This window comes from Podarcis tiliguerta, assembly GCF_965153285.1.
Source record: "Podarcis tiliguerta genome assembly, chromosome: 7".
Taxonomy (NCBI): domain Eukaryota; kingdom Metazoa; phylum Chordata; class Lepidosauria; order Squamata; family Lacertidae; genus Podarcis; species Podarcis tiliguerta.
Genome location: NC_139540.1, coordinates 88,664,690 through 88,687,792, shown reverse-complemented (window position 1 = coordinate 88,687,792; position 23,103 = coordinate 88,664,690). Strand labels below are relative to the sequence as shown.

Below are 23,103 nucleotides of genomic sequence, written 5' to 3'. Positions count from 1 at the left end.
TTGGGAAGCGTAATCGCCCCTGAGGATTTGTAATCATTATAAATAGCACAAAGATGTTGTTTGGCTTGTTTGCAATTACGGTTAAACCACGGTGCACCTATCTTGGAGTGGGCCCAATTTGCCTGATGGGTTGGGACAGTAAAGAATGACGTGAGGTCATTCAACAGATTGGCAAATAGATTAATAGTTTGATCGTGTTCATATGAGGTTATGCCAAGGGCTGAATAAGTTTGTATGATCTCCTGCTGAAAGAATTCAGAATATTTTTGAGCCTGCGTTACAGACCACTTTATACCCTTCATTCGTAATGCCGTATTAATACCCTCTACCGGGTTTTCTGTGTTAGTATCTAAATGAGTTGGATGACTGTGCTCATCCCCATGCCAGTCCAGGTCAAACATAGCAGCAAGTGGAAGGTGGTCACTGAACTGAATATTGTCAATCTTAAAAGAGAGAGCTTTCGAAATCAGGTCACTCGAGGCTAAAAGGTAATCTAGTACACTGTTTGATTTTATGCCTAGGTGGGTATACTCCCCCGGTATATCAGGAGGGCAGCAACCATTCAGGGGTACTAGGTTTAAGCGAATAGCCATTTGGTAAAGAAGTACTCCAGCCTCGTTTACTTTAGAGTCTTTTGAGGCTCTCCCTAAGGCATGTCTGAAATCATAGTTGTCGAGGCATGGAGCAGTCCACCATTTAGCTTTAATTAAATCGGCCCAATTTGCTGCTATACGTGCGTTGAAATCACCACCAATTAAGGATTGGCTATTGGGATATTTGACTCGGCATGATACTAAATGATCTTCTAATATTTCCCATCTATCATGCAGTTCAAGGGACGAACCCCCTGGAGGGAGGTAGACATTGGAGATTAGCAGTGATACTTCCCCCCCCCCCCCAACATCAACCCGGATAAAGCATAAGGGGGAGCAGTCAAAACTAATGAAAATTTGAAATGCAGCTTCAGTGAGATACCAATTACTAGGCCACCTTTCGGCCGTCCTCCTTTCTGGGAGGAGCAAGCTGGAAGGGATAGTAGGTCGAAACCGTTTATGGCAATTTCACCCTCCTCCCAAGTTTCTTGCAATAGAATGATATGAAACGAGTTGATATACGATTGGAATTCTGGGTCACTTTTTTTCTTACGCCAGCCAGCGATGTTCCAACAGAGGATCGATATTGGTGGTTTTCTGGATTGTCCGGCTAACCGTCATTTAAATTCTTGTGGGGGGCTCTTATGCGGCGAGGACGCTCCCTTAAAGAAGTCCGTTATTTTCCTTTGCTGAAAGTTGTCGTCCTGGTGTGGTGAGTCTTTTGCTCTGGTGCGAGCCAGTTGTGTCACGATCAAATCGCGAGGGCCAAAATTTTGGGGGGGCAGAAGAGAGTTAGCATCCTGGTGAGTAGGGATAATATTTGGTGTTTTTAGCTGTCGGGCCCAACTAGGCTCTGAAGAGGCTCCTGCCAAGTCCGCTGGAGCCGTCCTCTTTGGGGATCTAACCGATACACTTGTGATCATTTTATTTATATGTCCTGCTGGGTCTTCAGACCACTCTGTGGTGACTCTCGACACTGTAGTGTCTTCCTCACGTAATTGTTGGCTTTTTGATGGACAGGAATGCGCTGGAGAAGCCTGACTTGGAGTGGCCACTACCGTCTCAGGTCGTGGATGATCTTCGATGTATGTTGATTCCAAGTCCGGCATGGAGGGGTGAAGGGGCGACGATTTATCCAGGGGGGTGTTATCTTGAGTTCCATTCTTTGATCGGTTAATCACGGAGGGAACAGATAAGTCTATTAGAAGCAGGGATGAGTTACCAGCGTGAAGGGGAGGAGAAGAATCTGCCTCCAGCAGTGAGACCTTCCCATCCGATGCAGAAGGCACCTTATATGCTGGGTATTGGGGAGTTGTTGTTTCCAGTTCCATAGGGCATGGCACCGCTAAATTAGAGTGGGTATTATTCGTAGGAACTCCATTGCAGGCGATACTTAGGAGCTGAAGTTTAAGTAAGTCCAGCCTATTTATAATTTCTTGTTGTTCCATCGCTGGTAACTCTCCAAAGGAGGCGATAAGCTCTCTTTCTTCCTGGGGTGTCAAAGAGTTACTGGCACAATCGTAGTGTTTAGTTGTAGGAGTGGAGGTACTATGGAACTGGCCCAGGCATGGGGTGTACAGCTCAGCCCTCTTTTGTGGTTCAGGACGGGGAGGTTGTACCGTCTCCTTGGTTAATCCCTCCGATAGGAGGGGTCTAATTATGGAATCCTTGAAAACTCTCGTTGGAAAAATGCCAAGACTATTCAAAAACACTTTTTGCTTAATAATAAGAGAGGGGATTTTTGCAGAGTGGAAAGCCAGCATCATTCTCTGATATCTGTTCTGGCAGTTTAAGGGAAGCACAGCACAAAGATCTATTTGTGATGTCTCGAGTTTTAGAAGCCATCTGAGGTGCTCTTTAGTCCCATGTAGCGTTGCCCAACTTGGGTCCCTTTCCCGGAAGGTTAGGGAAATCTTCCTTGGATGTAGGGTCAGGGATTGGCGATTCAGTGAAGGGTTGAGATTGTATTTGCATTTCTTCATACGATCAGTGTTTGGTGGCGCTTTCTGCCGGCACAATGGAACATCTACTGCCCCATCTTGGGCTGTCTGTACCGGCTGGTCATCCAGTTTTTGCTGAAGGCTATACAGCTGAGAGGATAGGCCGTCAATTTTCTTGAATATACAGTTTAGAGTTCTAATTATTAGATGGAGTTGCTCGCATCCTGTGCAGTCCGCAGATTCAGCTACCAACACCTCCTTCGGATAGGGACCATCCCCATTTGTGTTACCATTAGCGTTTCCAATTTGTAGCATCTCAGGGGCCTCATCTTTTGATGTTGTTTCAAGGGCAGTTAGAGAATCGAAACGATTTTGAATTGCTATTGAGTAAGTACATTCCTCGGGGCCTCTCCCTCCTTTAAGTGAACCCTTCCTTGATTGCTTAGGCTTAGGAGAGGATAATGCCTCGTCAGAGTCTCTTGGGCGTTTTCCATGGCCCATAAATCAATTTTGCAGGGGAACCATCGTGGGCACTGTGCTAAAACCTAAAAGGAAAGAGCTGGTCGACAGGGCAGAGGATTTATGCCCAGGAGAACCTTTCACTTATCTTTCCCAGTTAGGGAGGCGGCGGCGAGTCCGGGGCGTCGGAGCAACCCAGATAAAACAAAAATAACACAAGTGGAGAGATATTAAAAGACAGCCAGCACAGCCAGCAGATCATTAAAACTCTCGGATAAAAACAAGGGAGGATAAAAACCGCTTAAAACCACTTAAAACTTTGATAAGGGTAAGCGAAATTACTTAGTAACTACCTTCGTCGCCATGTTGGACTCCGCCCCGGACCTCCAGAATGAATTAAGTTCTTAACCTGAGGTACCACTGTATGTAACACTTGACAAATAAATAATAAGGGAAGCTGTTATTTGTTGTTATTCATATAGAACCAGGGGATCATTAAGAAGCTGTTAGAAACCAATTACATCACCCTTTTCTCACTGAGCAGCTGGAGGGGGTGAGGGCAGTGGCAGAATCCAAATACAGGGCTGTTGCTTGGAAGGGCTCAACAAAGCCCATCAATTTTATTATTATTTTAATTTATTGAATTTATATACCGCCCTATACCTGGAGGTCTCAGGGCGGTTCACAGAATAAAATCAAAGTCCCTTCAGGAGACCTGTGAATCAAAGTAGCCCAGGCAGAGGCTGTGTTGTTTCCAGCAAGTGACGGCTTTGAAAGTTTATTTAGTGGAAAATAGGAATTTACGTAATAGTTAATAGCCTCCAGATGCAGAACATATACTTCTACTGTGTGGAGATACTACACAGAGACGTTTGAAATCTTCCAGCATCTGCTCTCAGTGAGCTGCTCTATACCTGACACTAGGCAACAATGAGAAATGGGGCAAGGGAGAGAGAGGCCCTACAAAATACAGTAAGAAAGAATTGTGATCCAATTGTTATGGAACTGTAGAGTTGGAAGAGAGCAAGGGTCACCTAGTCCAACTCTCTGCAATGCAGAAATCATTTGCCTAACGGGGTGCTCAAACCACAAACCAGTGTCTCATGCTCTGCTGACTGAGCTAAGATTCAAAAGATTAAAACTGTATAAAACTATTGGCTTTGATTCCATTTCAGAAGCCTTCCCCTCCATACTCATCTCACCCAAAAATATTTCATCGATGTGTTGGAAAGAAGTGTTATATGGCACAAATGTGGGGGGAAAGAAGTCATTCAATTAAATTATTGTATGTTTTCTAGAAGAGGCTCAAACTTTGGCAAAGTGTTGCTACTGGATATATATACAATATAACCCCAATTCTTTGGAAAGGGTTTTCCACAATTTTTCACAATTGTGGGGCAACTGCTAAGATTGCCAAGATTGCCTGATTTCATGTTTGAGTGTGCAGGAAGTACAGCCAGGAAAATAATTTTTGTTCATCATTATAGAAAAGAGAAAGTAGATGCTGAGTTGCACAAGGACAAGGCTGTCAAGAGCTTTATGGCCAATTATCATAGAATCATAGAGTTGGAAGAGACAACAAGGGCCATCGGGTCCAACCCCCTAATTATGTTGCATTGTCGCCCAGAAGTAACTGGAAGGCAGTGCAAACATTTTAGGTGACTTGGCTCTCAGTGACCCACCTCTACAAGTCAGTCAACAGTCAATCAAGGGCAGCCCTATATGGAAGTATGAAAGAATTGTGCTATATTCAGTATGCTTAAATAAACAAATTAAGTCCCGCCTGCTGCTATAAAACTGGTACATGCCCATAAGTTTGATTGCTAAGTCTGGAAGTATTTATTTAAGATATTTATAGCCACCCACCTATCCTTAATGAGCCCATGGAGACTAACAACATACATTAAAACATTAATTTGATAACTTTAAAAGCAATTTGACACCAGCAATAAATACAATACACACAGGTCCCACGATACAAAACAAACTATACAAAACTAACCTGTTCCTGAAAAATGGTTCGTAAGGTGAGCATACATATAGCAATCTGAACATTTTCATTATTTCTTACGGGGGAAATTCCAATGCATTCCCAACCCAGAACAGGTTCACCCCAAATGATTAAACAAAAAACCCTGAACCACATTATTATAATGCTGCTCTGCAATGTATTAATTTTTTTTAAAGCATTCCCAATTGGAAAAAGTCCTCTGCATTACCTTGAAATAACAAAAGAATAAAATCACAAAAACCATTACCACCACAAACAATTCAAACAAGCAATGAAAAACAAGTTTAACAAGGTTTTGTGGCACAAAGAGTTGATGAGGGGAGAGAGGAAGTTGATTTTGTGGTGAAGCCTATGGCATTCAAGGGCTCAACAGCAGACGTTGTATCAGAGCAACCTGCAGGTTCCATTTCCATTCCTTCAACCTTCTTCTCAATGACTGCAGTCCTTTTCTCAATGGCAACTGGCTTTCCAGGAGGAACATAACCAGATGTGGAAGGGTTCTGGCTTGTAAGTGCTCTGTTGTTTTATCAGGGACAGGAGGGGTGGAATCATTCATCTTGGACGGCTTTCTTCCATATTTTTCAGAGAAACTTATGGGTCTCCATTATGATGCTTTGTTGAGCATAATTTTTGCCTTTAGTGCACATTCACGGTTGTCATATTCCTCAATCATATACAATCAACCACACTGCAGTGAAATTTGTTTTAAAATTTCCATGTCCACAAGGACCTGTACTTCAGCAAGTCGGAGTTCAAGAGAGGCAGGAGACATAGCGCAATGGAGGGAAAGCAGGGAAAGAGCAGAGTGGAGCAATGGGGGGGGGAACTAGAGTGGAGCGCCTCCCACTCTTGTAGCCAGCAACTTGGGTACAAGATCCAATCCAATAGTTAGAAATTGCTTCATGAAGGTCCTTGTGATTTTGTGGGAAGAGGCCACCACACAGCACAAAGCCCTGAGATGTATCACGTTAACAATCTTGTGCTTTGGCCCATGTGAGTTAATATTATCTGTGTCCTGAAATTTGCTCATTTCCCCTATACCTTGTTTCTCTATACCAAGTTGGAATCAACTTGATCCCCGCCCCCTCTTTCCTTTCTCCTTCTATGATAAAACTCCTATATGAGGACTTCCCTGGCTTTTTTTCTGGCCCACGTAGAATCAGTCTGGATAGTTGGCCTTGCTGAAGACACATTTTCATCCCCCAAAAAGTTTTTGAGTTTCTACTGAAATGAGGCTGCATTTTGATGTTGTATTTTAATCTTGTTTTTAAGTTGTATTTCAACCAATTGTTTTTATACCTGGTGTTAGCTGCCTTGAGTCCGGTCTTGGCTGGGGAGGGCGGTGTATAAATAAAGTTTATTATTATTATTATTTTTTATTATACAAATACGTTTCCCTGAACCTTATGATACTTAAGAGATATTTAGATTTTAGTAATTTTGCACCAACTCAAGGAAAGCTAAAAAAAAAACCCTAGCATGGAAGTCAAGTGTATAAAGTCTGAAATACCAAGGCATTGCTCTTTATGTTGAGTACTTAAAGACTTAAAGTTTTCAAGCAGGACTTCCGGTGCAGCCGCTATGGCTAACTGCTGATCCCATGGTAGCGGATGCCAGCCGTGCAGTTAATTAAGGATAATTTGAAAGCAATTATCCTTGCAAGCCCCCCTCTGGTCGGGGGGGGGAGAGCTTTCTCTCACGGGTCATCTGATAACTGCTTCTCGCTCCGATGGAATGTGGGGACAGGGATGCAGAGGGCATAGCACTGCACGTCTTGGAAACTCCCCAATGCAGTCACCATGAGTAGAGGTATCTCTGTTTCTTTTAAGAAGTATCTGAATTTGGACTTAAGAAACAGACATGTTTTGGAAGGAGAAGAAAGGTAACCTGCGAAATGAATCAGCCACTGAGTGCTAAGGTTTTGATCCGGAGAGGATTCTTGTTATCGTAACTGGAATGCTACGTAAGTGAAGGAGCCTTTGTTCTCTTTATACATTATTTTTGCTGTGCTATGAATCACTGAAAAAAGAATCAATTATTAACGGAATGAAATTACAGTGGTATCTCAGGTTACATACGCTTCAGGTTACATACTGCACTAAGCAAGAAATAGTGCTTCAGGTTAAGAACTTTGCTTCAGGGTGAGAACAGAAATCGGGCTCTGGCGGCGCAGCGGCAGCAGCAGGAGGCCCCATTAGCTAAAGTGGTGCTTCAGGTTAAAAACAGTTTCAGTTTAAGTACGGACCTCCGGAACGAATTAAGTACTTAACCCGAGGTACCACTGTACTAATGGATTACAACTATACATGGAATGCAAGAGGGATTCAACAAGAACTTATCATTTTCTTTACGGAGTGCTTGAAAGAACAGACTGTGTGAAATACTGTGATGATTTGTAACATTGCCAACTAAAGAGAGCTCTAGTTCTGATTTATTATGGTGAGATGCCAGTCGTTAGAAGAAGCAAGGAGAGAAACACTGGAAGTTAACCAGAAGTCGCGGCCGGACGCTGGAGTGCTTTCAGTTCAGAGAGGCAAAATGGAGCTGTGGGGTGCTTACAAATGAGTTTTGGAAGGAGGGGCAATGTGGAAGAAAACTGACTGATTACAACATGAAGGAAAAGAAGGTAAACAAATATTTCACACAGCTAAAGGATATAAATTCCCTCTGCAAGTTAATGGATTTGGATTTATTAAACACGATCGAAAGTTATCACATCAGTGGCTGCTAGAACAAGGGATTAAGATCAGAATTGTGGAATTTGGGATCAATTTAAGAGAATTTGTGCAGGACCAAGGAATGACATCAATGATAGCCAGAACATGGGAAGTTTATGTTTAATTCGGAACTGTTTAATTGGCTTTTTTATTGTATTGTGATTTGGCATAATTTGGCATTGCATTAATGTGGCCTCCATTGCATTATTAATGAAAAATAAATTTATTTTTTAAAAATAAAGTTTTCAAGCAAAGCTTGCCTACTATAGGACACACTGGACCATAGGTGGGGGAGAACAGGGGGAACAAATTTTTTTTCTTGTTCTCCCCCTCTAAAACAAGGTGCGTTTAAGGTGCATTCACCCAAAGCCTCCGGAGCGCAGCGGGAGTTCCCGCTGCGCTCTGGAGGCTTCAGGTTCCTTTCGACATGCTCTTTGGGGCTGGCGGCTTTCCCCCACCGCCAGCCTCAAAGATCCCTGAAGCCTTTGGAGCGCAGCGCGAGGTCCCGCTGTGCTTCAATGGCTTCAGGGATAGCTTTGCGCAGCCATCCGCAAGCTGTTCTGGCTTGGTAACAGCCTTTCTAGCCTCTGCAGGGCAGCGGGGTGAAGGCACCCCGCTGCCCTGCAGAGGCTTTGCGCGCAGCCATCCCTAAGCTAGAACAGCGAGACGGGGCACTCCGTCTCCCTGTTCTGGCTTTGGGCTTAGCCGCGCAGCCTGCATTCACTCTATAGGACGCACACACATTTTCCCTTCATTTTTGGAGGGAAAAAAGTGCGTCCTATAGAGCGAAAAGGGGACGCGGGTGGCGCTGTGGGTAAAAGCCTCAGTGCCTAGGGCTTGCCGATCGAAAGGTCGGCGGTTCGAATCCCCGCGGCGGGGTGCGCTCCAGCTGTTCAGTCCCAGCGCCTGCCAACCTAGCAGTTCGAAAGCACCCCCGGGTGCAAGTAGATAAATAGGGACCGCTTACTAGCGGGAAGGTAAACGGCGTTTCCATGTGCGGCTCTGGCTCGCCAGAGCAGCGATGTCACGCTGGCCACGTGACCTGGAAGTGTCTCCGGACAGCGCTGGCCCCCGGCCTCTTGAGTGAGATGGGCGCACAACCCTAGAGTCTGTCAAGACTGGCCCGTACGGGCAGGGGTACCTTTACCTTTTATAGAGCGAAAAATGCGGTAACTGGATGAGGGCAATACATGTGATTGCATTCACTGAGCTGGTCATTCCTGCCTGTGGCAGGCTGAGGGCACCCAGACCCTCTCCTCCTCCTCCATTGGCCCTGTGGGTTTTCATTGACTTCATCCCTGGGGGTGGGAGAAACACACAGGCTGCTGCCTCCTGCAAACTGTCCTGCAGCTCTGGATGAGAGGGAAGAAGTGGCAGGAAGCACAACTGGGCCACCAGAGGATATTGCCGTTGGATTCTTCCCTGAGTTGGGAATACAGTCATACCCTGTGTTGCGTTAGGTTCATGTTGCGTCTTTTCGCCTTGTGAACGCGGCAAACTCGGAAGTGTATACAAGTGGGTTTTACCACTTGTGTGTGCGCAGAAACGTTCTGCACACTTTGCACATGTGCAGAAGCACTCTATCACACTGCGCGCGTGCCCAGAAGCAGCGTTCTACTTACGGACTTTTTGGGGTGCAAATGGCACCCTGGAACGGGTCAAGGCTAGAGGTACCACTGTAATCTTGTCAGCACTGGAGCTCCTGTGTTGTGGAGGATGCTGCCTCCACGACACAAGGGTGGTCCCATCCCTTCTGGAACACCTTCAGGAGACTGATTCCTAGCCCTGGAGGGCAAGACACCCCAAAGATCAAATGTCAATGTGCTTGTTTCTAAGTTAATGTTTAAAGTATAATTAAAGTATGAGCAGTTCTGCTGTCACAATTAGTCCACTGAACCACATTACCCTGTAATACGGTATAAAAGAATTTTATATGTTGTAGCATTAAGAGAGACATCTGAGAAGGATGGTATGTTTTATAGTTTGACTAGTACAAGTTTTTACTTTGAGGCAAAACCATTATATATGCATTACATTTCCCTCAAAGGCCAAATGCAATTATTTTGCCTTAAGCTAAGTGAGTAAAGGCAAATATGTGAAAACATATTTAAATGAAGCTGAAAACTGTTAAGAGGCTTTGCATTGTTTTTATCTATAGGGATGCTTTTTTCCATACAATAATGAACTTTAGCTGTTCATTATAGAAAACTTGCTAATATACATTGTTCACTTTGATATGTGGATACCTCCATATATGTAAAAACTATGTGCACGTCAGCAAATCTTTACTGAAATATTTTTTTAAAAAACTCAATAATATGCCTCCTTTCAATCACTACATTTCAATCCTACATGAACAATTCAAAGCAAAGTCTTAGAAAACATTGCAATGCTTTGTGCAAACCCTGAAGCTGAAAAACATTTAATAGAAGTAGAAAACTCATCTACTGGTAGGTTCCATTTCAATGACCTCCCCCCCTCCCCCATATATGTCTTTTTTTTTTAAAAAAAAAATATTTATTGAGTTTTCCAATATCACAACACAACATATCCACAAAAGACACATAAAAAAAAGAAGCAGAATAGAGGAAAAAAAGAAATAAAGACAAAAGAAAACCCAAACGAAGAAAAAACAAAACAACAAAAAAAACCCTCTCCCCCATCCCCCCCCACAAAAAATCTCAAAAAACAAAAACTCAAAAAAGAGAAAATAAAACCCCCAAACAACTCAAAGTTTCAAATTCCTTCTTTTTTAACCTGTTTCTTTGACTTCCTCCCACCTCCCTCTTTGTATTCCAATTTTTAATCTAATCGGCAAATTCCATCCAACTTTTAGTGCTTTTTCACTTATCTACCTTTACCACTTGTGAAGAAGAAAGACAATAATAGAAAAAGAAAATTTACTTTAAATCTTCTAATCTTAAACCCTATAATAACGTGCCCTTATATCCTAATGTTTCATCTTCCTTATCTTACTCCCTGGAACCAAAATAAATTCCTTCCATCATCCCCCCAAAATGCTTATTAAAATCATATTATATCAAATTTTACTTAAAAATTTCCAAATTTGTCCCACCATCTCTTCCCCCCGGTTTCAGGTACTGCCAGTCTTTTTTACAGTTTTTTAAGATCTTTGTAATCCATAAGTTCAATCAGTCAGCCAGGTTGTCTTATGTCCGAGGCCATTAATCCATATTCCTGGCCTGTCAGCAGTCTTTTTCGAGCCTGAAGTTATGTCCAAATGCACATTCCCCTCCACATTTCCTTTGTCCTTCTTGAGCAAGCTTGCCCAAACTCTATAATTCCTCTTGTGAACCAAAAAATTGTCCAAGACTTGCTCCGCACACTCCTTCAAGTTGCTAATTTTCCCTTCTTCAATTTTTCTAAAGTGCCAGTTTCCAAAATGTATCTTGTCAGACCTGTATCACTCAATCCATATATGGCACTACTTTTCCAAATCTGTCCTTTGGGCTCTTTACTCTCATAATCCATTTTTTGTCCATCACTCTGAGGCTCTATTACTATATTTTCCACTGACGGTTTCTCTTGCAAAGACAGCGCCTGTTCTGTTTGATTCATATTCTTTTGTTGAATTGATTTGAATCCTTGAGCAGAGTTTGCTAGTTTTTCTCCTTGTTGAGCCAGGCTGTGTACATTTTCCTTCAAATCCAAAATGCCAAATTCCAAAATAGACAGTTTTTTTTGAAATTGTTCAAACAGGGCTGTTATTTTTTCTTCCATGCTCCCAAGCCTAGTCTTGCAATGTTATCTTGTTGTCAAGGTCAAATGCTTGTATTCCTCTGCCAGATTTCAGCCTGTGTGGGAATTTTCCATCCAAAACAATGTGACAGTCCGATATGTGTTTCTGTAACTTTCCACAGCAGCCTGATTTATCCACCTTTCAGTAACAATTATAGCTCAACTCCATTTTTCCTTTCCAACAAATAAAAGACGAAAAGATTCAATTCCCCCTTGATCTGTTCTTTTTGGTGATTATTTCTAGTTATAAAAGTTCTTTCTTTTTTGCAGCCCGGTCCCGGGAGACGGTAGAAAATAGATTCAAAATCCACTGCTCTGCAGGGCTATAAACAGTTAAAAGAATCTGCAGGGCTATAAACAGTTAAAAGAATCTCCCCCTCTTCCCCTGCCTCCGAGGGGGGGTTTAGAAAGCTTAGATGGCAGATTTGTTTCTTTGCAAAGTACTTTTAAGGGCTCCAGTCCTTTCGCTTTTGCCTTGATCTTTCTACAGAGTGGAAGGTGGGCTTCCTGTTTTGACCTTCCATCCAATACCGAATTTCAATAATTTATAATCCAATTTCCGTTTACTTACAAAAGTTTCTTTAATCCGAATGTCCACAGGAAAAGTTGGCGCTTCCCTGACAGCAGCTGTGCGGCTTCACTCCCCGAAAACAGCGATTGATCCAAAGTGCCGCGCCACTCACCCCACGTCGCTCCGGAGCCCCGAAACCGGGTCTCCCCGCGAGTAGGGGAGGCGCTGATGGCACAAGCCGGATCCCAAGCCCACGGTCTTCCTCCGACCGTGGTTTTTTGCGGGTCTCCGCCTCGCCGTAGGCGGTCAGACCCTTCTTTTCGGAGAGCAGTCCCCTCCGAGACGGAGGAAATCTGCCATTGCCAGGCGCGCTCAACTCGGAAGCCTATGTCTATTCAACAATTATTTATAGACAATCAAATGCTTAATGCCTCATTGGACTTATATTTGTAATGAACTGACTAGATCTCAAAAAAGGATACAACTGAATTAGAACATCCATACATCCATATGTACATAATTTTATTTATAGGCCACCTTTCCGTGCTCAAACCATGCTCAAGGCAGCTTACAACATGAAAAAAACCCCAAAACATAACAAAAGTAGCTGTAAGCAGTAACTAAAACATAATACAAAATCAAACTGAATGATTTCCACATAAATCAAAAAATCTAAAATATACAACAAATCAACAGCAACAATCCCCCCCCCAAACCCCAACAACCTGTGTGTGTCCCTGCCCCTCAGACAGTTGCAGATGATTTGAAAGAGATTTTTCTGTTCACAATGCACAGACTCATTCTGCTTTCCCTAGTGGTAAACAGGTTCTGGAGATGTGTGTTCTGTTTCAAAACACTGCCAAACCTGTTTGACCAGAGGTAACAGAGGGGCAAAAGAAAACTGTACATAGTCCGAGGGCAGCAGTGGGGGGACAGGACTCTCAATTCACTTTCCCAGTCTAGGAAATTAACAGAACACCTTTGGGGCTGAAGTTTGATCTTGGGAAAGGGAATGATACCAGAGCTTAAGACACAATGTGCCATTTGTCCCCAAGGCATTCAACACACTCACTGTGCATTTTTCTATCCTGCCCCCACCCTGGACCCTGTACAATCTACTTCTGAACATCCTCTTGCTTCAAAGGATTCCCATGAGGCAGACCGTTAAAGCAAGTGTTTAGTTTTGCTTTCATTGAACCTTGGCTTATTATTGAGCTATGGGATAAAGCTTTGTAAAGTTTGGAGGGGCCCCAAGGGTCATCTAGTCCAACCCTCTGCAATGAAGGAATTTCAGCTAAAGCATCCAAGACAGATGGCCATGCAGCCTCTGCTTACAAACCTCCAAGGAAGGAGAGTCCACCACCTCCCGAGGGAGTCCGTTCCCCTATCAAACATAACTCATAGTCTGAACTTGGCTTGTTGTGAAACTGACCCACTTTTATTATAAGAGATGAACCCTGGTTCACCCACAGTAATAAGTCAAGATGGAAGGAAGGTGAAACACAATGCCGTTCCATGTGATTGCATGGGAGAAGGACAGCAGTGTGGGCTTGCGGGATAGATATCATATACGCTGGTTATGATACGGTGGTTAGCCTCTTGTTACGTGCTTATTCTGTTTATTTCTATTATATTATAAAAATACACTATGTATAATGCCTATAGAGCAATGTCTGTTACTTTTATTGTAAATCGAATGAGGTACAGTGGTACCTCAGTTTACAAACTTAATCCATTCCGGAAGTCCGTTCTTAAACTGAACCCGTTCTTAAACCGAGGCGCGCTTTCCCTGATGAGGCCTCCTGCCACCCTTCCACCATTTGGCTTCCATTCTTAGACCAAGGTAAAGTTCACAAACCAGGACACCACTTTCGGTTTTGCGGAGTTCGCAAACCAGACTGTTCTTAAACTGAGGTACCACTATACTAAGATCCTAATTTTAGCACAGAGGAGGCCTATCCACAGGCTACGTAACTCAAAAAATGCAAATTTGCTTTCTGCAACTGTTTTAGTTTGACAAAGAATGAGCCTAAAATATTTTTGGAAAAGTTATATATTTACAGTTTTATTTGTATGCAGAGTTAAACAGCAAACAATCTTAACACTGTAGGTGAAAAGTGTATTTACCTCCAAAATCACCAAAGCGAATAAATTATTTAAAGAATTTTTGTGTATTAATAAGGCAATAATCCTAGGTGGCCCATTAAAAGTCTTGCTAACTCTCCAAATACATAACTGAGCAATCCAGCAGAAAATGTACAAATGATAGGTTCGTATTATCTCCCCAAAAAACCCCTTCAAGGACAGAAGCAGTAAGAGACTTCAATTCCTCTAAGACCTGCAGAGAAAGGTATTCCTAGAGCATATCAAGGTAAGATGACAGGAATAATCTTCAAATGAACATTCAGTGCTTCAGCTTCAAGGATGCTGTGTCCACACACAATGGTAAATACACTAATATGGGCAGCACAAAGCAGCACATGAAAAAGTTAGAATTTTTTCCATTCCATGTCATCTGGAGGATTGACTTCTACTTTCCTTTTACCCACATCAGACCAGTTTGTGCTCAAAACTGTCCCACCAGACTCCATCTGAAACAGGAAAACACACATTTGTCGATTATTTAAAAAAAGGAATAATCCAAGAATCAAGTAGACTGAGTTCTGCAGGCGAGAAGGAGCCACAGCGGCCCAGTCACTAAGCACTGAACTAAGAAGTTCAATGCACCCTTCCACCTGCAAAATAATTTCCTATTATTTCATGGTTCTCCAACTCTCAGAAACAGCCATATCTGCATCACAGGAGGTTGGACCATGCGATCCTTGGAAGGGTCCCTTCCAACTCTACAATTCTATGGCAGGCTTCCTTGTCAAAGGGTATTGATGTTACATTTGCAGTCATAATAAATTAAACACAACTCAGAAAATCTCATGTTAACTTACAAAAGATTTGTTCATGGCACGTTTCACTTCATCTGTGCCATCAGAGTATATCTGCTGGAACAGTTTATTTAAAGCTGCATCCCCCTCCAACTTTTCATTCTTCTCTTCTTCTTTGATCTCAACTACTAATTTGTCCCAATTCCTTGTATAATGAGAAGATGAAGGATAAAGGTGTGTTGCATCTGAAACTTGAAAATGGAGAGAACAGATTGATCCCAACAATATATCACAGCTTATCACAGATGAACAGTGGTGGACTTTAGCATGTACAGACTGAAAAGAAGGCAACAGCTCCAAATAACTGAGTTTACTGAAGCATGTATTTCCCTCCACATTCCTTACTCAAACAGGACCATAAGAGCCAGAGGAGGGGCAGGCAATCTTTTCTAATTCAAAGGTTATGGGTCCTTGTGAGTTCTCTTCTCAGGAACTACATGCCCATGATGAGTGGGGCTGAAACCACACCACAAACACAATCAATCCTCTAATCCACACCTTCCCAGTCTTCCAACAATGGGCTACATAATGCATAAGAGGGAACAAAAGAGGGCAGCTTTTGTTCCACAGCAGATTCATGCTGGGCTCTACCAAGCACTCAGTTCACTTACAAATGTCACTCTACACACAAAAGCCAGTGAAAAGTTCTGTTCTACTTTTTCATTCTCTACCGGTGCTCCTTCTCTCCCCACCCCATGAACATAAGAGCAGCCTTGTGGATCAGACCCATCGAGGGCAGAATCCTGTTCTCACAGAGGCTAACCAGGGGCCCATGGGAAGTCTGAAAACAGCCTTGAGTGCAACATCGCTCTCCTCACCTTTAATTCCAAGAAGCTGGTATCCAGAGACATACTGCCTACCAGCAGGGGAGGTAAAACTTGGCCATCACAGCTGACAGCCATTGACAGTCTTAGCCTCTGTGGGAAGGTTCCTCTGAAGGAAGATTACAACATTTGGGGTTTTTGGTTTAGAGAAAAGGAAAGTAAGAGGAGGCATGCTAAAATATGCATGGCATGGAGAAAGTGGGTGGGGGGAGCTTTTTCACCCTCATAACCCGGCAACCTGTGGGCATCCAATGAAACTGAATGTTGGAAAAACCAGGACAAGCAAAAGAAAAGACTTCTTCACACACCACATAGTTAAACTGTGGAATTTGCTTCCACAAGCAGGTAGTCATGGCCACCAATTTGGAAGGCTTCAAAAGAGAATTAGGCAAATTCACAGAGGCTAAGACTGATGGACTATGCCGAAATGAAAAAAAATAACTGGGAAGCTCAGAAACCAAGAAGATAAGAAATTTAAAAAAGAATAGGAAAAGTTTATAATTTATTTAAGAGATCATAGAATCATAGAGTTGGAAGAGACCACAAGGGCCATCGAGTCCAACCCCCTGCCAAGCAGGAAACACCATCAGAGCACTCCTGACATATGGTTGTCAAGCCTCTGCTTAAAGACCTCCAAAGAAGGAGACTCCACCACACTCCTTGGCAGCAAATTCCACTGTCAAACAGCTCTTACTGTCAGGAAGTTCTTCCTAATGTTTAGGTAGAATCTTCTTTCTTGTAGTTTGGATCCATTGCTCCGTGTCCGCTTCTCTGGAGCAGCAGAAAACAACCTTTCTCCCTCCTCTATGTGACATCCTTTTATATATTTGAACATGGCTATCATATCACCCCTTAACCTCCTCTTCTCCAGGCTAAACATGCCCAGCTCCCTTAGCCGTTCCTCATAAGGCATCATTTCCAGGCCTTTGACCATTTTGGTTGCCCTCCTCTGGACACGTTCCAGTTTGTCAGTGTCCTTCTTGAACTGTGGTGCCCAGAACTGGACACAGTACTCCAGGTGAGGTCTGACCAGAGCAGAATACAGTGGCACTATTACTTCCCTTGATCTAGATGCTATACTCCTATTAAAACATTAAAACATTAGCAGGATTTTAACCACACTTGTAAAGTAACAGAAAGTATGGATAATTTAGAAGGATAAAAATTTAGATAATATTGATATGCAGTTATAAATATTATCATTAGGACCCAGGGAAGGGATGGGGGGGAAGTCATGAGATTCAGAGTAATCTCGATATTTGGATTTTGAATTGTTTTTTGTTGTATAATTTTGAAAATCAAATTTTATAAACTGCTTTTACAAGTTAAACATCAATTATGACACATCAAGCAAAAACTATCTCAAACTCTTCTCTTCTCAAGAGAGGAAATAGGAAAGAGAAGAAGCTTACAAGCCAGGAATCAATTCAAGACACCTACATGGGGCTACCCTTGAAGATGGTCAGGAAACTGCAACTAGTACAGAATGTTACTGCTAGAGTTTGGGCAGGTGCTCCCATGGGAAGCCACGTGTCACCACATCTGTTCTGGCTCCCTATATGATACCAGGCCCAATTCAATGTGTTGATGCTGGCATATAAAGACTTCTTGTCCATGGGGTCACAAAAGAGTCGGACACGACTAAACGACTAAACAACAACAACAACAACAACCTGGACACTTGGTGGTGAGTCTTCCTGTTTCAGCCAGTACAAACCTTGAGAGCCACTTGTGGAGAGGGTGGTTGGTCACAGGGCCACTGGCAAGTATTGCTTGCAATGCTGGACAGGATTGTCTCAGTGACTGTGCCCTGACTTGGGAATTCTTCCCTCCTAAGGATGTGGGTAGCAATGCTGTTTGTTACTGGCCTTTTACCATCTAGTCAAGACCAGCCAGTTCTCAGCTTCTGGTTTCCTTAATCGCGCAGCTCCCACGACCACAGGAGATCATTGGCGAAGCAATAAACAAAGATGATAGAGGGTAATTATCTTTGTAAGGGTCTGGGGGAAAGAGCTTCACTCGCAGATCATCTAGGTACCTGACTTTCGCTCAGACATGGATGTGGGAAGCAGGGAGACACTGAGTGCAAAAGTACTTTGCCTCTCAGTAACCCTCCGATGCCACCATTAAGAGCAGTGATTCTTCTGTTCATTAAGAGATTAATTAGGATTAATGCACAGATGCGTGCTGGCAATGATGGGACAAGATTAAGGACAGCCGAATCAAAATAGCTACAAGGTCGTACAGATTTGAATTGGAAAGATGACCTCAATTGAGCTAAAAGGCAGTATATGTTGGGGAGGGAAGCCAATCACTTCATTATAAATCCTTTGTTACATAAATGACTCAGCAAACACCCTTCCCCCCAAGAATGCCTTTTTTTTTTTTTTGTTCTTCACAGCAAGTGAAGAGGAAAGAAAATGGGAGTACAGATATGGAATATAATGACAAACGGGACTGTGTGAGGAAAATATTAAAGTTTGGAATAATTATTAAAAGGGCTTGGAGCCTCTGCGGAGTTAATTTTTTACTTGCCCCCTGACTGAGGGGAGGAGGGACTGGATTTTGAAGACTTCCTGGGGTTCTAGTGGGACACCAGATCATTCTTCTATAAGTACTTATAATTAATTGCTTCGTTTGGATGTGGAGGGGAGAACTTGGAGGCTTGCCAGGGCTCTGGCAGGACATTAGGCAACTCCCTGCTTGAAATCGGAAGTATGGAATTTTACAGCTACAATCAGAAGAGTTGAGAACAAAAGAGAGAGATCCCTCCAGAATAACTCTGAGTCAACAGAGCCGTAAGGCACAAAGGAGATCAGGAATAACTAATATGGACATAATATTTGATAAATAAAGGAACAATTGATGAAAATTAAAACCTCACACAAGAAGAAGAAAGGAGAACTTGCAAATTTACAAATTACTATATGTGTTAATAGGAACTGACGTCAATTATTGTAGCTGTGGTATAAGGGATTTTATCAAGAGTGGATTGTATATGGTTTGAGCAATAGTCTGGAGGCAGAATTAAAGAGAATCAGTAGACCTTGAAGTACAGCATGTCGGAAGCCACATAAATTTTATAATTGGCTATGTAACTGATTTGTATTTGAATTGATATTGCTATTTGGTATTGATAAAATATGGCATTTATTGGATTTTTGTAATTGAAAATTAATAAAATATTGAACAAAGACCAGCCAGTTCTCCCAGGAGGACCCGTTTTGCCTGTCCTGTCCATTTAAGGTTACATTGTTTGGATCTTAAATTGTATCTAGTTTTACTCTTTATGGCTGGAAACCACTTTGGGACCAATGGTGAAAGGAACACTAAAAATCTGATAACTAAAATAAAATAATAAATAGAAAAAAAAGTTTGCATCCTGACCAAAGTAGATTGATTCTCTTCTCTCTGCTACATTACAACAAGTGATCTTTGAGTAGCAGAACTACAATTTGTTGTTTAATAATGGATAATGATGGCATCCAAGAACAGACCTATAATCCACTAAGTGATTATCTCAAACAAAAGAGTGCAATAGTGTGTAGATAAGAGCAAAAGTACAATTTGTAGAACTGAACATGAACATACTAACCAGGCGCAAATTGTTTTAGTTTAGGAGAGCCTCCATGGCCTTCCAATTTCTCCCATCGTACAGCTTCTGGTTTCTTCATTTTTATTTCAATCTACAGAACACACAACAAAAACCCAAATTTTAATGCACTAAATGAGGCCTGTAGTTTTTTTCTGGTGTAATTTTTTTAAAAAAGAAAAATGTTAACTGCCATACCAGTTAAACGTACAATTAAGCTAATTTACAAACTAGCTCAATTTGCTTATCATAGTAAATGGTTTATTGTGGATGTGCTGATGAGAGCCACTTTGCCCCCCACATCCAAAAACCAACCACAAGCCCTAGCTGTGTGTTACAGCTGAACCAGGAACTGTGGCTTGTTTTGCTCTAAACAATTATCAGTAAGCCGAAAAACAAACCTAGTCTACAGATTGTGGTCCGCTTGGGCAAAATAAGCCACAAATCCTGGTATGTGTTTGTTCACTTGAAGCTGTGCTCTTTGAATTCAGCCTGTACCTTTCTATAGCTCTGCAGAACAATGAGCAACAAAAAAAGAAGCAGCAGCTGTTGCCTGGGAAGAGCCATAGTAATTAGGATGATGTGTGAAAATAAGGTTTTGAAAAACAAATCCTAGGAAGTGTGCTTGAGCATTACTTTTATACTTATGGCTGAATCACTTTCTCAGTCTGCTAAGCACAGTGGAAACTGGTGACATTTGGACCTGGTAGGGCTGTAGTTTTTTACCTTGTAGTTCTCTTCACAACAGGACATGTACAGAACTCATTTAGAAAAATGTATCATATGCCACATGTGCCAGTGCCACTGTCTCCTTGCTATAAATAAATCATTTTCTTCACATTTATGGACAGGGAAAGAGCTTCCAAGTATCCTTTTCAGAAGACTGGCTTACTTACCTCTTACTTAGAAATTAAGCTCTATCAACCAAATACTGGTGAGGGCTCACCATAGAGCCCATCTAGTGGCAGTGAAGGCAGGAGAGAAGGCCTACTTGGCTGCCTCCATTGCAGCCTCAGTAGGTCGTCCAGCAGAGCTCTTCCAGGGAGTGCAGGACCTCCTGCAGTCTGGCACAAAGGAAGCACTGAAACCAACGGTAGCTATGCGTTGTTTGCAAAGCATTTTAAGGATATAATTGCTTCCATACACCAGGATCTTGACTTGGCTGTTATAGCAGATGAATCTCAAGGGGGGTCCAGAGCACAGTCTAGTCCTATTATATTGGATGAATTTCAGTTAATAAGGCTTGAGGATGTAAACAAGCTGCTTGGATCAGTCAAGGCGACTACTTGTACTCTGGACCCTTGTCCCTCAATCTCAACTCTTTCCTTTGTGCTCAAGTCAATCACTCACTACCAGCGCACCTGTCTTTATGAATCCCATGGGAAGCCAGAGCAAGGAGACACTAACAACTCTCTTAATCTCTAGCACATGTTTGTTGGCCCAACCCAACCCACCTGCGCAAGGCAGGCAACAAAAGCTGCTGCAACTCACACACAAGCCACCGCAATTTCTCCCCCTAAACAAATGCAAAATGATTTAATTAATTTAAAAAAAAACATTCTAGAAAGGGACTCACACTGTGGCCCCTAATACACCCTCTTTCTAGCAAGGTCACAAAATAAATAATAAGCAAAAGAAAAAAAGACAAAGCTGCTTAGAACATGCTACAAGCTCTAAGTTAGTGTGGCTTGCAAGGAAGCACTCTGAACATGCTCAGAACAGTTGTAGGATTCTGAAAGGTCTACAATACCAGCAGACCTACAAACAGGATGGAGGGAGAATCTGCAACACTAAGGTAAAGAAGTCTGCCGTTCTAGTGAAATATAATTTATCACATGGTTTTTCTGTCTGGGAGGGACCTCCTGGCGACAATAGTACTTTTGGATTAGGATTGGTTGAGTGGTGCAGGCAGCTGGTCGGCAGGAAAATCCCCAGGAGTCTCTCTAAGCTGAAGGAAAGAAATGAGTATGTGGAGGACATGAAAGAATGTGACTTTGAGATTTTTGGGTAAACTTTATAAAAATGTGCTTGAAATTTTACTTGTAGAAATTATGGACTAATCTCCACTGATTAAACATATTTTGACTGACTAAAAAAAGGCACACTTGACAAATCAAGCAACACAATTAAATAATGATTATGCACATGTAAAAACAAAACAAAACCCTGCGTATCATTTAAAACAAATGGGACAGACTATGATTCAGCAGAGAGGCATGGACTTTTAAACATACTATACATTCTAAAGTTATACAGAATATTGATTTCATCCCTCTTGTTTTGGGATAATTTTATATTATGCAGTTTCATAATCAGCCAAAGAAGAGATATCATCATGATCTCTACCCACACCTGTTACAAGCGTATTTTAAGTTTCACACTAAATATCACAGCACTCATTTTACAATTACAAACATATAATTTACTTCCAAGATCAGTGTTAGCAGTCTGCCATATGACTTGAAGTCCAGCTTGTTCAATTTTATGCATAAACTTACTCATTTTGGCAGAGTAATTTTGGCAGAGTAATCTCAGCTCTATTCAAACCCAGGATAACCCAGGGATCCCTGTAGCCCTAAGAACAACAGCACCTTTGTAAATGCTCACCCTAGAGTCATCTTATAGCAAGCTGTTTGAATATCCTGTCATGAATCAAAACTCCTACTTTAAACATTGAACTAAACAGAAATAATTTAAAATAGGCTTCTACTTTTACAAAAATGCTATTTCTTAGGGGAAAATAAGTATATGTATGTACATTAATAACAACAACAATAATTGTATACCACCCTATACCCACAGACCTCAGGGTGTCTCACAACACAAAATCACAATACAAAAACATGTATATTACTATAAAAATAGATTTTATCTAGTTCTCCTCGTTACATATTTATTTTAGTTTCTGTTTGACCCTAACCCTGAACCAGGGGATTCCAAACTATCAAGTACAAAAGGCATTAACTGCTGCCAGAGCAAGAATCCCCCAGCACCACCTTCTGGAGCTCACAGTCTAAGGAGCAAAACCACCACAAAGAAGGGCCTCCCAACATCCCACTCAAGACAACCTATCCAGATACCATGGTCAACAACACTAAAAGCTGATGAGAAATCTAAAAAAGGTTACGCAACTGTTTAGGGTGCAAGCCTAATCCCACTTACCTGGGAGTAAGCCCCACTGAATTCAAAAGGATTTACTTCTGAGTAGCCATGGTTAGCACTGCTCTTTAAGTCTTAAGTCAAAACTCCTGAAATAGCAGTTTGAACCTTTCTAAACTTCCAGTGCTTATTTAAGGCTGCATTCATTCCTTTTTAAATGTGTTTGCAACACTTTTAGAAGTAAAAGGGGTATTGAATTCCTATTCCTAGATTAGAATACTCTTGAAATATGCATTAGAGTATAAACTATGAACAATAATAATGGTGGGAAGTTAATGGTTTAAAATGAAGTACTAAGCCAAGCCAAGGTATTTATTCATTGCTTCTTCCCCCCCCCCAAGCCACTATTAAAAACTGAACCCAATGAGCCTGAAACAATATTTTAGCACCCTCTAGTGAAAGTGACAATTTCACATAACTACTGAGGTTCCAGAAGAAACCAATAACTGTGAGTTTTAAAGATCTGTCATCAAATTTCCAGAACTTCAAAACCAAATTCAGTGAATTGACAAACATGATCTAACACAGCTGCTTTTGGCAAATTTAGCTATGCTATATTAGTGTATGAATGTATGCAAAATAGAAGAAGAGGAGGAGTT

The 23,103-nt window shown here is 41.9% G+C and overlaps 2 protein-coding genes across 2 annotated transcripts in view; both read right to left on the bottom strand.

Annotated features, from left to right (window-relative positions):
* The window catches only part of LOC310682056 (uncharacterized protein), a gene marked incomplete at its 3' end in the record, with an annotated part of 194,826 nt that overhangs the window by 95,344 nt on the left and 76,379 nt on the right, over nt 1-23,103 (bottom strand). The gene's annotated exons all lie outside the window — the stretch shown is intronic.
* Nucleotides 12,498-23,103, bottom strand: part of SUGT1 (SGT1 homolog, MIS12 kinetochore complex assembly cochaperone) — a 45,970-nt gene continuing 35,364 nt past the window's right edge. The window contains exons 11-13 of the mRNA XM_083448799.1: nt 19,349-19,439; nt 14,933-15,120; nt 12,498-14,581 (exon numbers count right to left, since the gene is read on the bottom strand). Of these exons, the coding sequence (XP_083304925.1) occupies nt 14,480-14,581; nt 14,933-15,120; nt 19,349-19,439 (381 nt within the window). The 3' untranslated portion in view covers nt 12,498-14,479. The remainder of the gene's footprint in view (nt 14,582-14,932; nt 15,121-19,348; nt 19,440-23,103) is intronic.